Source organism: Mastomys coucha, unplaced genomic scaffold (genome assembly GCF_008632895.1).
Source record: "Mastomys coucha isolate ucsf_1 unplaced genomic scaffold, UCSF_Mcou_1 pScaffold14, whole genome shotgun sequence".
NCBI lineage: Eukaryota > Metazoa > Chordata > Mammalia > Rodentia > Muridae > Mastomys > Mastomys coucha.
The window spans coordinates 31,590,528-31,606,092 of NW_022196896.1; the positions used below are offsets into that span (position 1 = coordinate 31,590,528).

At 37.3% G+C, this 15,565-nt stretch overlaps 1 protein-coding gene across 1 annotated transcript in view; it reads left to right on the forward strand.

Annotated features, from left to right (window-relative positions):
- Impad1 (inositol monophosphatase domain containing 1) overlaps positions 1-13,018 on the forward strand; it is a 24,329-nt gene extending 11,311 nt beyond the window's left edge. The window contains exons 3-5 of the mRNA XM_031366698.1: positions 923-1,018; positions 6,030-6,191; positions 7,561-13,018. Coding sequence (XP_031222558.1) covers positions 923-1,018; positions 6,030-6,191; positions 7,561-7,829 — 527 coding nt within the window. The 3' untranslated portion in view covers positions 7,830-13,018. The remainder of the gene's footprint in view (positions 1-922; positions 1,019-6,029; positions 6,192-7,560) is intronic.
- The last annotated feature ends 2,547 nt before the right edge of the window (positions 13,019-15,565 follow it).

Here is a 15,565-nt window from a genome sequence, read left to right on the forward strand (position 1 = left end):
AGTAACATTATAGATCATTCAGGATCAGGAGCTCAACTTGATACTTAATAGCACCAGCTACTGAGGAAAAATTGTTAGAACAGAATATAGTATTTAGTTTGGATATTGGGAATTCAGGTTTTATTATACATACAAATTCTTATATTGATATAAGAATTCAAAGTTGTAAATTGTATAGAGCCAGAAAATGAAAAGTAGCAAAACAAGATTAATACCACCAACCCCCAAATTCATGCCTAGCCCAAGTTTCATCTCTGTGGTCTTACCTCAAGCTGTTTCTTTCACAGAAGTATCTAATTTCTGCTTCAAACTTTGATGTATGTTAAAGTTAGTTTGTCCCACTATATGACAAGGCCCCCAGAGCATGGGAGTTTGTAGTTTTTCACCTTGGCGTTCGGTATACTGATCTTGAACCATAATAAATACTCAATAGATTATTACTATTGAGAAGAAAGAGAAGATACAAGATGAATGCTTAATAACTAAAGTTGTAAATCTAATTTATATGAGTAAATAGTAGAAACATAGAATATTGAGCTTAATTGCAAAAAGAATTTTTCTGAAATAAACTAGCCTGAATATATAATGGTTAACATATCCCTTTGTCCAGGACTATTATAAACTTCTAACTTGGTTTTTAAATTTGATTATAAAATTAAAAGTTAATTTATATTTAAAGATGGATAATTGTTAACTATACTATACAGACTAGGAAACTAAATTTCGTTGACTTTAATTTGGCCCAAGAAAAGGATTTACTGAGTAAGTAGGTCTCATAAGTACTTAGCAGCTCCTGTGTTTTGCTTAGGACAGTTTTGCTTTTAACAGGTGTCTGACACATCTAAACTCTAATGAGGGAAGTATCCTATTGTGTACTGATTAAACGGCACTTTAACAACCATGCCTTTCTGTTTTCTTCCAGAGGATCTTCGAAAGTATGTCACTACCATGGTGTGTGTAGCTGTGAATGGCAAACCTGTGGTGGGAGTTATTCATAAGCCATTTTCTGAATATACAGGTATGAAGTACGTGAGCACCTTTGAGAGAGTGTGGTACTGAACTGTTTGTCTATATTACTCAGCTATTATTCTAGGATTTTAAAAGTTGAAGTCTATCCTCATCTCTTACCACTGACTACAGTGAGGATTTTATGGTTGACACTGATAGTATGTAACAACACAGCTTCCTAAAAAAATCTGTTGAAATACTACTAGGTAGAGACATTCTGTAGCAAGGTGTCTTGTGGTTTTTTCATGGTGTTGTTGGAGTTGAGGCATAGGATTCTTATACTGGCTTGTGAGGTAAAGCTGATGTTCTAGCCAAATCTATTGTATTATGCAGAGCTCAGTATTGTGATAAAGGAGATTGATACTTAAACATCAAAAGTGAGAGAGTAGACGTGTTAAATTTAAATTACAACAGTAATTTAAAAACAGTAAATAGTACAGTGGCCAGAAGTCTTCCTTTAGGAACAAGTTGCTTGCCAAAGCGTCTTTGTAAGCTCCTGAGGCATCCTCTCTGTCGTGAGCAGCTAGCTTACTCTGCTCTTCCCTTCCCTGGAAAAGGACGTGCAAACATAGCTTACTCCAGGCTATGGCAACAGTTGACAAGACCAAGAAAGGACTGCAGTTGTGTCTAGCTCAGGGAACACTAGATCTGGGGTAATTTATTGGAGAAACGAGGTTGAAAGGTTATTTACAGGGGACTCAAAAGTGGCAGAGAATGAATGAGTATCCTACTCATTAACCTATCATCCTATACATTCTAGTACCACCCAAAAGCAAGGAATGGCTGGGATCCTAGAGGGAACTCCTTTGCTATACTGTATCTAGCCATCATTGTTTTGTGTCTCATATTTTGTTACCATATCTTCAGGGCTAAGTGTACTTCTTCTCTACCATGGGAATGAGTTGCCCATGTTATGCCTAGAGGGGAAAGCTGTATTGTAACCCCCATCATATTAAAGCAGAAGTCAGAAAACACAACTTCCACAGTTATGTCTGGGTTGCAGTACAGTCCTAGATGGAAGGTTTTGTTACTTTGCAATTTTGATCCTATGCTATATATTAGTATTGAAAGAGTGTCAGTGTTATCAGAAGTTAGCTATAGTTAACTATAATGGAGCTCCTGATAGGAATTATTGTTGTTGCAATTGGAATAGAACTCATCAGAATTCTTGCTTATAATTCTTATTTATAATTAATTCATTAAGCTTGAAATTCTTAGGGTTTTTTGAGTGCTTTAGTGAAAGAATGCATAAATGTTCCTAGTGGAAATTTGTAGCTACTAAAAATATATCAGAATTCTATGTGGCGAACTATATCAGTGGCATTTATTTTCTACTGTGTTTGTGTTTTGAATCAATTTGCTTGTTTTGTTGTTTGCTTGTTTGTTTGTTTGTTTGTTTAAACAGGGATATGTAGTTATGGCTGGTCCTAAATTCAGACTCCTAATTCTTTACTATATGTAGAAAGCAAGACCCAAGAATGGGACTCGGCTTTTCTGTTCAGCGTCAATTTCCAGTCACTAACCTACTGTGGGTCTTAACTGTTTTCCTGTGTTTTAGGCAATGGATGAAGCATAGATTTAATGAATAAGACTTGAAGCTATTTTTACCTAACATAAACAATAGCTGGGATACACCATTCATTTTTTCCTTTCTCTTTCCTACTTTAGAGACAGAATTACTGTAAAAGAGAGAGCCTGTCTTGACCACTCAAACAAATAACAGCAGCAGCAAGCAAACACCCTTTAAAGAACAGGAAGATTCCATAGCCTTACCCTAATGTGTCACTGTAGTTCCCATTTTATGCTCCTTCCAGAGTTGTGTGTGTGTGTGTGTGTATACATATATATATATATATATATATATATATATATATATATATAGTGTGTGTGTGTGTGTGTGTATGTGTGTGTGTCAGTGTACTTTATAAAGTGAAAAAAGCAAAAGCAGGCAATAGTGTTTGAATCACTGAACTACACCTACTTTTTGGTCTTACTTGCTGAACCAGATGCAATGTAGACTGAGGAGCAAGAGACAGCATCCTTCTGCCTGGGGCGTCATGTGCCAGATAGCCAGTAGGAGATGATAGTGAGGGGCCACTCCCTGGCCTCTACTGGGTCTTTCTTTATCATTCATAAAATAAACATATTCTGTAGCTGCTCCCTTACCTTATCACCTAAATCTAATTTAAATATGCCCATTGGAGCTGGAGAAAAGGCTCCATGGTTCAGAGCACTTACTCTTCTTGCAGAGGGCCCACTTAGTTCCCAGCATCCATATTAGGTGACAGACATTTAACCACCCAAAGCTTCTGTTCCACGGGATGGGCATCCTCTTCTGGCCTCCTAGCACCTGTGCTCATATGTACAGACAGAAACATAATTTAAAATAATGTTTTGAAAATAAGTTGTCTAAGTGCTGTAAGTTAATGTATTGTGCATTCAAAACAAGGACAGCCTTTTAAAGTGCTTAGTAATTTTGCTAATATCCTATACAATACTGACCCCTACAGCTAGAGAACTGTAAGTTCATTTCCTAGTAAAACAATAGTTAACAAACCTTAATTAGAGAATTTAGAGAATTTGGGGATTTTCTTCATCTTTTGAAATTTTTTTGTAAGTAATTACAAACATAAAATTATGATAAATACTCCTGAGCTTTTTCCTCTAGTGTTCTTTAAGTTACAAGTAATATATTTTGCCTTCAGTATTTTCATTTCTCTGCATTCTGTTCCTGGAGGAGCTGCCTTCTTAAAACAAGATCCTATCAGGTGAGGCAGGTTTCTTCTAGCCACTACATTGCTGTACTCTGTTCTTTTAATAGGCAAGAGGTTCTTTACTTCTTAGCCCTGTGCGTGCGTGCAGTTTCTTGCTTTAGAGAACACCTAAGTTGTCTGGGGCAGTGATAGGATGCCACTGGCTGCTCCTCCTTCAGGAGCTTTCTCTCGTGTGTAGTGGGGAGGCTTTGACTTTATTTCTTTGGTGTTGTTTGGTCTTGTTCCTGGAAGGGCACCTCTGCCTTTCCAAATGCAGAGGTGTCTTCTTCCTCTCTCCTCCCCAGGTTCCATATCATTTCTAAGCCTTTTCTTCTAAGTGTTTTAGTGACTTATTTCGGGTTAAAAAGGATTAATATTAATATTAACTCCTGTTAGCTGAGTTTTCCCATCACTGAGAATTCTCTGATCTCTTAGCAATTCGAAATTCCCACTATCATACCCACATTGACATTGCATCTGGCAGCTGTTGTCCTGGTCTGCTGTGTTTAGTTCTGTGCCTTCTCATCAATTTGGATTTGTCCTGTCCTTCATGTCACACTTACTGTGTAGGGATAGATGAAAGGGTTTTATGTTTACTTTCTTTGTGGTTGTAGATTGATTTTAGAAGGAGATGGCCATCATCCATGGTGACTCAGACACTCAGACTCTCCCTATTTTTCTTTTTTTTTTTTTCTCATCTAGCTAGGAATAAGCTACCATATTCATTGATAACCATGATATTCCAGAGTGAGTGAATGTTAGGATAGCAGTTTTACTGATTTACTTCTGAGTTAATTTGTTTTCCTTCATCATTTGCATTATAGTGAGGAAACCTTGAACCCAAAACATATATGCCAATTTATCTCTGAAAGCCCCCCTCCCTTTTAAAGTTCTTCCACTCCCACCCTGCCTTCCCCCTTTTCTTATGTTTCTTTCTTTGATTCATTCTTTTTGAGTTGGGGTCTCACATTGTATACCAGGGTGGCTTGGAATTCACTACACAGCCCACAGTAGCCTTGGACTCATAACACCCTCCTGTTCCAATCTCTCAAATGCTAGGATTGTAGGCAATATCTAGTTGTCCTTTTCTTATACTCTTTTCTACTTTGATTTCTGTTGTTGTGCTAAACATCATGACCAGAACTAACGTAGAAAGGAAAGGATTGATTTCATCTTGGAAATTATAGTCTGTTATCAAGAATAGCAAAGGCAGGAGCTTGAAGCAAAATGGACACAGGAGTGCTGTTTCCTGGCCTGCTTCCAGGCTCCCACATTCAGCTCCCTTCCTTAAAATTTTATTTATGTCTCTAAATGTGTCTCTGTGGTTGTATGTCACTCACATACATATGAATGTATCTGTAAGGGCACCCACAGAGGCTAGAAGAAGGATCAGATTCTTTTGAATGGAGTTATAGGCACTTGTGAAATACTTGACATAGATGCTGGGAACAGAACTCAGGTCCTCTGGAAGAGCAGCAAGTCCTCTTAAAGGCTGAACCATCTCTTCAACTGCTCAGCTACCTTACTTGCCTAGGGATGGTCCTGTCCATAGGCTGTATCCTCCTGCATTAAGTAGCAGTCAAGAAAATCCCCTATAGGCATGCCTTTAGGCCAATTTGATAGAAGCAATTCTTCAATTAAGGTTCCCTCTTCATAGGTATGTCACCAGGGCATGCTCCTTCATAAGACAAACTGTAAACCTAATTCACTTAGTTTGTGTATTAAAGCCAGCTGGGAGAATTGTATTGCAAATAACATATGAATGTAGGAATAGAAGAAAGTCAGTTTTAAGTTTTGAATTATTGAACCAGTTGTGTTCTTGTAACAGATTATTCTCCCTGAGTCTGACTTTTGACTTCAGTGTGCAAGATATTTGCTAAGAGCTGTACTGAGGTGAAATGTCTGAAGTGGAGGAAGAAAATGGGAGAAGTATAGCTAGGAATTGAGTTACAGGTTGGTCACAAGAGGTTACAAGAGGCTCATCTGGTAGTGGGGAGAGAACCAGAATTCTTATACCAAATATTTGATAACCATTCTTAATTGTGAAAGACACAGGATATTTAGAAGCTTTGTTTCAATACACTCATGTTATTAAAAAAAAGTTACTTTTAATTTTGTACGTATAAAAATAAAACATTTTAATGGTTAAATCTGTAGAAAGTGACTTTTTCTTTTTTCAGTTACTTGGTTCAGAAGATTGTAATTTATGTAATGCTTTGGAGTTGTAAAGCTTCAATGTTGTTAATGGGTATCCTGTTTGCTTTTCAGCTTGGGCAATGGTAGATGGTGGTTCAAATGTGAAAGCCCGTTCTTCCTACAATGAGAAAACCCCAAAGATCATTGTGTCTCGCTCTCATGCAGGAATGGTCAAACAGGTTACTCTTCAGACATTTGGAAACCAGACTTCAATTATCCCAGCTGGTGGTGCTGGTATGTTCCTTCTGCTTTCCCATCTTGTGGTTCCATAATATATTTCCAGCATATGTGATTATTCCTCAGGAGACGAAATTATTTGTCTCATGCATGGACACAAAATAAGGAGGCAATGTACTTTCAAGACAGGCTCAAACTCCAATGAGTGGGGTTGTCTTACCATTAGGCATGTCAGAAACCAAGTCTTACATTAATGATAAATCTCCCTAAATCACCACAAAAGCATAGTACCACCATAGTTGAAGTATATAGTGGTGACTGTATAGCAGTAAGGTTGCTTTTTATATGACATGACTTCAGAGTAATTGTCCTTTGTGTTTATCATTGATCTGTCAGGAGGAAGGATGGAGGACTTGATGTTTCATGTGGCAGAAAGCTGTCGTGGTTCACCTAGGGACTGCTAGAATGGCTAGTCTGTGGACCACTGAGCTCTTCAACTTGTCCATTGTAGATGAATAAGTTTTATATTCACCAAATTTATCATATATCTTGCTCTTATACTATTTCATTATATATCAGAGCCCACAGTTCAAAAACCAGACAGTAGTAAGTAATCAGATATTGTGAGCCACATGTAGTTTTTGACATATTATCATCTGATTAAACCACCTTCTAAAATGTTTAATTTCATTACTGTGAGATGTCTATAAGAGCAGAACATAACTTGCATTTAGCTTGAAGAGGCTACTTGAATATTTATCATGCCTAAGTATTAATTCAGGTAAATAAATTAAAATCAAAACATTGCAATTGCTTTTCAGCAATGCTAAGCTAGAAGTGGAAGAAATGACACTTTCCAGCCTGGTGTATTTAATTTGCCAGTTGTACTGTCTGCCTTTCTAGGTATAGAGGATGCCTTGCCTGTTAGTTAGGAAAGGTGAATGTCCACAGTAGCCGGAGGGTGGCGTGAACTAGATTCTAGGTGTGGTAGTGGTGCACTTGTCATCATCGCTGCCTTCACCACCACCACCTCCCCCTCCTCCTTCTCCACATCTTCTTTCTCTTCCTCCTCCTTTCCTCCTCTTCTGCTTCCACTTCCTCCTTCTATGCAAGTGCTATTTCATTATAAAGAAAGTGGGGTAGTACTCCTAAGATAGGTGTCATAGGCAGGCTTGTTGAAATTGAGAAGAGTTTAATTAGTAAAGCTTATTTTCATTACAGTGTTCCTACATCAAGCGTAATATTGGGTTTGTTATTTGTTAACATGATTATGTTGAGAAATGATTTTAGATTTTGTCAAAGGGAGTGTAGAACACTCATATGAAGACTTTACTCTGTTCCATATGTTTAACTTATGTTCTTGAAAACATTACACACTTTTTATTAAGTCATTTGAGTAATGATCTAAATTCTGTTTGTCTTTTAGGTTACAAAGTTTTAGCACTCTTGGATGTGCCTGATATGACTCAAGAAAAAGCAGATCTATATATTCATGTGACATACATCAAAAAGTGGGATATATGTGCTGGCAATGCCATCTTAAAAGCCCTCGGTGGGCATATGACCACTCTGAATGGTGAAGAGATCAGTTATACTGGGTCTGACGGCATTGAAGGGGGACTCCTTGCTAGCATCAGAATGAACCACCAAGCTCTGGTCAGAAAACTTCCAGATTTAGAAAAGTCGGGCCATTAGTAAGCATTCCTGACCACAAGCTGCAACTCTTGCAGATGTGAGTTGTTCGGCCTGGCCTGTGGGAAGCTTTGAAGCACTGGTGGAGACTATGCATGGTTAAAGCCGTCGGAAGGACTTCGGAAGGACTTCGGAAGCATCAGAGACTTACTTTCCCTGTAATAGGACACAAAATCAGGGAAATTAGAGTGCTTCATTTCTCAAGTATTGTCTTTATTTTTGAGACTATTTTCATACAGTTGTCATACACAAGGCGCATATATATACATATATACATATATATAGGCATATATATGTATATATGTATATCTGTGAATTAAAAATCTAGAGCTGAGTCTACACTATTATGAGTCACCATTTTCACACAACAAATGATGAGTCTGCACTTTGATACTTCCATATAGAATTGGATTTGAGGAAGGAAGGCTTGGTTTTATGTAGAGTTTAGTGTAACTTTGAGGTTGTATGTTATTAAAAATAAAATCATTGGTGATTTTTACTCCTCAGATGGAAAGCACAAGAAGTCTCATATTCATTAATATGCAACAAGTGCTCTGTTCATCTATCTTTCTATGAATTTAATAGAAATGGCTTAAATAGGTTATTTTCTTTGAAATTTTACTAACAGATTCACCAGCTGGTAGAAAATAGACAAATGACTTAATTATAATTGTAATTACCTAAGTGTTGCTGTTGATTTTCATTTCCCCACAGAAGGGGCCATTTTCAACCTTTCTCCACTGACCAGGACTTAGGCTTCACCAGAAAAGTTGGTTTTAAGTTTCAGTATTAGTCCCACGATTTGCTATATTTTCTCATTAAAGATGAAATATGCTGTAATATGCTCTAAGAATATAAATGATTTTGTAATAGTTGAGAGTTACTTGACACAGTAAAATTGAATAGTTTTAGCTATTTTTCAGGAATTATGTTTTAGTTAATTTTTGAAACCTTGCCAGGTTTATCTCTAGACATTCTCTTATTATCAAGAATGGGAATTTTTTTCTTAGCTATTAATAGACTTACTGAAAATACCCAAATTACCAAAGGAATTACTTTTGACACAATTCTAGTTTTCTCATTGATTAAAAAAAAGTTTCCACTCAGCTGACAGAATGTGGTTAGAAAAAGATATGGTAGCATTTGTCATGTTGCTATAACTAAGAACTTGTTTTCTAAGTTGTATTTGTTGGTGTGAGTAGTTTTTCTTAGTATGGTCTAGAAAAAATGATGTAAATAATCATGTTTTTTCATGTGGCTTTGATGCCCTTGTAAACTTTAATGAGGAATTTCTCATTTTTTTCTTTCTTAAAAATGTAAGCCTAAAGAAAATTTCTATTTATTTTCCTATTTCAGGACTAAAATTGGGCAAAGGATGGACATCCTAGTCTGGTATATTGTGCATACTTTAGGTTTGCATGTCATGGGGCCCAAATGTCACTACTCAGCAGTGGACTGAATCTTATACAGTACAAGTGCTTTCTCCCATACTTAACAGCTGGTAACAAGTACATTAGATTGGCCTTTGTATGGTCAAAATTGAAAGTTTTGGTATTTGGAAGTTTGGTATTAATTTAACAGGACTTGTTAGTTTTTAAAACAGTTTCAGACAAGTAATTTAATCACTAGATAATATATCAAGAGAAAGGAATTCTGCTTTCTCTGGTGAGATGCCAGAAGCAGGTACTCTCACCAGAATCCTGTGATAGGGGCATCTGTGGTCACTGTAATGCCTCAAAGCAGAAAATGGAATTTAATTGGGTATTTCTTAATGTGTAAAAACCTTATCATTTACTACAAGTAAAACTAGTTCAGATTTTGTAAGCCCAATTGCTTTTGTTTTTAGTTTCATTAATAGTTATCACTAAGAATAAGAACTTTGTGTGTTGGGCTCAAAAGTAAAGATGCTGGCTGAGAGATGAAAGTAGTTTTTATAATTTGTTCTGTGTTGTCTAGCTACTAATGATATTATGTACTTTTATAGGCAGTTTTTTTTATTTAGATTTTTGTTTAAGAGCCAATACACACTATAAGGAAAATAGTATTTATTTATATGAGGTATTATTGTGCCAGAACATATCTGCTGTGGAGTATGAAATATCTGTCAGAATTAATATTGTTTTATTTGTAAAACATAACAAGTTTATATTTAGAAGCTTACCTATTTTCCACTTAGTAGAAGCAGAGACATCCACAGCCTGGACAGGTCACACCAGCTGTCTCCGCCTCACGCAGCTCCTTTTTCCTTTTTGGCTCTCTTTCTTAGCTATTATGCAACCTTGCCCCATGCTTAACCCAAAATTCTTTTATAAACTCATTCTTCTATATATTGTCCACTGAACAGGTAGAATTGAGACTTTGGTGTAGTTCACAGTAAAAGTGATCAGTCCCGGAAGAGGTCTAGTTAACCATTACTTTTGAGGCTTCATGAGATGTAAAGAAAATTACCTTGGAAACCATAAACATTTCATGCTGTTATATGACTCAATACTAACATTTTTTACAAAGCACCTCTTCCTACCCTTCTCAAGCGTCTAAGCCTGGAATGTGCTAGTGAATTGGATAGGTAAGCCTGCTTGAGGACACCTTGCTTTTCTGTTGGCTTTTATCCCCAGCCTCCACTTCAATTGAGTTTACAAGGCTGTACAGACAGTCATACTCGTCTTTGTGGTTTTTCACCTTTCCCCAGTTTTATGTTGTTGTTGGTGGTGGGTTTTTTTTTTTAACTAAAATACTAAATGAGGTATTAGTGATAACTAATAAATTGAGAATTCATGTGTATATGACTATTATGGGGCTTCTTTGTTTCCTAGGGCTCCTTTGGACTGTTCTACAGATTATGTCAGAAGAAGTAGGTAGGGCCAAGGTTAGGAAGAGATGGAAGATTTGGAAGCTCAGGGCAGAGAGATTAGTGAGGGTGAGAGGCTAGCATTTGCCCTGGCTCCTGTCCTTACCCTGCTTTTAGATGCAAAGTTCAAAAATAGGATAACACTCTAGCTATGAAGGTAGTGCTCTGGTAACTCAGGCAGAAGGACAGTCGAGTGCCAACCATTTTAACTTTCTTGCTCATAGTTGGTGGCCTTCCTGGGACAGCCTGGAAGGGTAAAGCAAGAGCTATCGAGATTATTCTGGCTGTAACTACCAACAGTGGCTGTGCATGTCATTGCTGTGTAGCAATAGTAGTAGTTTTCATTTTAGGTCTGATTAAGATGTTTTTAATGCTATACCTGCAAAGTGGCTCTGTCTTAAAACTGTGTAGAAAAAAAAAAACAAAAAACCCTAATCTTTGGGAGTTTCCCTAAGGAAAAAAAAAAAGTTGTGCCTTAAATAGGGCATTGTATGTTAATAAAACAAAACTTTTTTTAATGAGTGGGGAAAGTAGCTTTTTCCCATTAAATTTTAAGTTCTTTTAATGTGTTTTGTATCAGAGTTGGGGGAAAGTCATTAAAATTAAATAAACCTGATGAATTATTTTTGCATAATGTAGCATTTATAGTTGAAGTACATTTTTCTAAGAACTGGATCATGATGTATATAAGTCTGAAATGATGTTTCATCATTTGGTTTTTAATTAAATGTAAGACCAGGATAGATTGCATTTTACAAATTTTACTTTTAAATAAATTATTTCAGACAACTTGATAGTTCTCTAATTCTCTGGAGTAACTTTGGTTAAAAACCAGCTGTTAGTGGTCCGATTTTGGTGGTCTCTTAATTAAATAATTACTGTGTGTTGTTACATAACAGAGTTCCTAATGAGGGAAGGATTCTGATCTTGACCAGCCATGGTTGTGAGGGCTGCTTCACAGTAGTGAAGTTCAGCAACTACATGGTTCTGGGAGGTGCTGATATATGTGTAAATTGTTCTTTTTTACATTATCAAAGCCTAGCAGGTATATGTATTCAGACTTAGCATTGACACATTTTGTTTTGTTGTTGTTGTTTTTTTTTTTATTATTTTTTTGAGTTGGACAGTAAGTTAATTTAATGGAAGAAATGAGATGTTTGCCTTTGAAATAATACAGGACAAACTCTGAATAAGAATGATGAGTAATACTAAGACAACTGATTATATAGTGTTTGTGGTCATTCCCTGAAGTATTATGTAATATATCTTATAAAGTGCAAAAGCAGGGGCTGTAATGTTTTGTCTTGTCAATATATTTAATTAATATTTTAAGTTGTAGAACAAAGGACATTCTGGAAAGACTTGTTACTCCGTATTTAAAAAAAAAAAAAAACTAGGAAAGAAACACATTAAGTTAACATGAGATACTTAACCTGAAAACAATCTCATGTCCCAAATATGGTCTTCAGCCTTTATAATGTGGGGTCATTTGGAGAAGGGCCCTTCATGTCCTGTACTTGGAGTGGCCAGCACCAGCCCTTGTAATGTAACAGGGTGTCATGAGTGATGGACTACCTATTCATGGGGCTTGTTCATATTGGCAGTGCTGCCTTGAGTAGCCTATGCCTGTGTCATCAGAACTGTGTCCTTTCCCTGATCTTTTAAACTATTTTTTTCATCCTCTTTTCCAGTTAATCCATTTCTCAAAATGGGTCAACAGTGAGAGAAATTTAAATATTTACCTTTGAATACTTCTTTCTTTTCATATCTATAAAGCCATGGAAGAAATAAGCCGTTTTCCTTTGGCAAAGATGCCACATTTTCTTAGCAGGCTCTGACCTGCCAACCCACTTCACCAGATTGAAGTGGAGCTCAGTGGTGTCACGTGAAGAAACATCCCCATCCATGGCCTTAGACGAGTGCTTTGTGCCTCACCATACACCACTTTCAGAAGTGCTAGTGTCCTTGCTAAGGAGGTTGAGGAGGATGTCTGGTTTTGTGTATGTGTTTTCACCATATCCCCAGTACCTAGTGTCTTGCACAAACTCAGTCCAGACTGTGTTAACTAAAGGGTCACTACTAGTGTTAGCATGCTTCATACCTCAGTAGTATAAGCTAGTCGTTTCCTTTGCTGATACTTGTAATTATCACCCCCACACACTACGTCGTTTTTGTTGTTATTTTTAAAGTTATGCCTTTTCTCTAGATACTACCCCATGGTCAATTAACTGTAAAAAAAAAAATGTGATTGCTTCTAATGAAATAATTACCCCAAACCCTTCCCCTGAATATACTTTGACAAGTGAAATTTAAATTTGTCAAATAAATCAGTCATGTCTGAAAAGGTTAGTATGCTGTGTTGGTGTTTCTCTATTATCAATTTACATCTTTTTAAGATGTATAATTTTGTAGCATTAAGAGTATCTATAATACTGGGCAATCTTTGGCATCCATTTCCAGAACCTGATCCACATGTCCAATCAGAAATGTTACTAAATAGTGACTTCCATTCTACCTTTGTAGAGTCACTGACAACTTTTGTCTCCAAATATATGTGCTTGGAAACTGGGATTCTCTGTTCTTACAACATACACAAGAAGCAATGCTTGAGAATGGGTAACAAAGAAAAGGAAAACTTCTAGTTGCTTTTTGACCCATTTTTGAAACATGAGGGAGGAAATAAATACAAGTCCTGAAGCAGCAGGAATAAGGGTCTCGAATGCTGTGGCATTGACGAAGAGGACTGGGGATGAGAAAGACGACAAAAGCACTAGCTGCGTTCAGAAGATTTTCATACACAAGCTTATTAAGTCCAGCATATATACTGTTGGCAGGAGGAAAATGGGCAAGATCAGCGGAGCTAAGTCAGACAGTGTTGGAAAAGAGCACAGGCTAGCTCAGACATAGCTGCATTGGCACTGATAACCACAGCCAAGGGCCGAGGGTTGGGTCCCCAGAAATCCAAACTTTGACTCTTTGAAAGCACTGGTTCCAAGAGTAGACTGGCCTTGTTCAGTCTTTTCCTACACAAGGACACAGCCAAAGTCCATCTGAGCATCTGAGAAAGTCTTAGATCAGTTTGCCTTCCTACAGATACATACCAAAACCAACCAAGCAACAACAACAACAAAAACCTTGTAGAAATATATTGCATTTTCTTTTTATTCCTATAACAAAATGTTTGAGTTTGGAAGTTGATTAGTTTAGCTTTCTGGAGGTCAGGACACAACACTGATGGCTTTGCTGGGGTGAAAGCTTTATAGTAGATGGCATGGTGGGAGTGTGTCAGAGCCAAGAGGTTGTATCACAAAATAGGAAGGTATTTATAACTCATTCTCTAGAACACTGACAAGGTTACAAGAGAACTTCTTTAATCCTGAGGATTTGCTTAGGATTTGCTAGGTCTCTATTACACTTGAGAGACAAATGCCTCAAATAGAGCAAGTGATGTTATGATGGAGCTATCCGACTGGTCCAGTGATATAGGCCTATAATTTCACCTTCTTAAAAGAGGTGGGGCAAAAAGGGCACAAGTTCAAGGCCAGCTGGGCAATTTCATGAAACAGTGCCTCAGATTTTTTTAAAGAAGTGACAAGAATGTTGGGGATACATAGTGTTTTCCTGGCATGCACTTTTGAGGTGCTAGGTTCAATCCCCAGCACCAGAGATGGGTTAGGGACAAGAAAGAGCAGTGAATCATTGCTGGAAATAGGCTAATTTATATATTTAGCATCCATTTGAAGGCTGCTGTTCACCCAGAAAATCTTTTCTATTGCTAATGAGTACTGATGAGCTTTCTGAGTAGTTCATTCTAGTCTCTTAGATTGTCACAACTCACCTTTGTGGGTCTACCTCAGTGACACATCATGGCTTGAAAAAGATGTTGCTTGGCAGTCAGCAAATCAAGTCATTTGCTCTGGCCCTCTGTCAAAATCAACATGTAAGGGGCGTTGACTTCTTGGCTTTGAGACAGTTTATGTTGTGGATTATGTGAAAGCAAATGTACTGGTCTTGATCCCACCAGGTGAGAATAAATTTACTACCACAAAAAATAAAAATACTTTTATACTTCTTGCCTCTGCCTATTTGTGATCAAGCAGATCCCATGCAGTTAAGGCAACCAACCTTGTTTATACAAGTGAAAATACATTGCTTGTTATTGTCAGTGAACAGCCCCCAGCATTCCAGGCGAGTAGGGCTTACTGGTTTATCTGTGCTTGGGCAAGTCGGAGTTTACAGGCTAGAGGCATTTTATTTTTGTTTTTGTTTTATAGATGTGTTAAACATAGTAATTTAAACTTAAAACATAACTTTAGGCCTCACACCTGGAAGGAAGGTGAGGCAGTCAAAGGGACAAAAGAGACCACAGTGGAATTTCTGCCATTACTTATGGAAAGTAACTGCATTACTTTATTGTTGCTCCGATAAAATACCATGAACAAAAGCAACTTGAAAGTTCCAGATGGAGAATCCAAGATGGTGGCGAGAACACAGCAGGAGGAGCAGGAAGCCAGCTGATAACATGTTCTGCTTGAAAAAAAAAAACAGCAAGAAGGAAGTGAAAAGGCTATAAACCTGCAGAGCCTACCACACCCACCCACTCCCATCCACTCCAGCCCAGTGATAGACTTCCTCCATTTTAAGGCTGCACCTCATCATAGCTCTAACAGCCAGTGACCCTCACATCATAGCTGTTTGTCTTAGGGTTTTTATTACTGTGAAGAGGCAATATGACCACAGCAACTTTTATAAAAAAAACATTTATTTGGGGCTGTTTTCTAGTTTCCGAGATTTAGTCTATTATCTACAGTCATGGCAGGAGGCGTAGCAGTATGAAGGCAGGCATGGAACTGGAGAAGGAGCTGAGCATTTTCTACATCTTCATATGCAG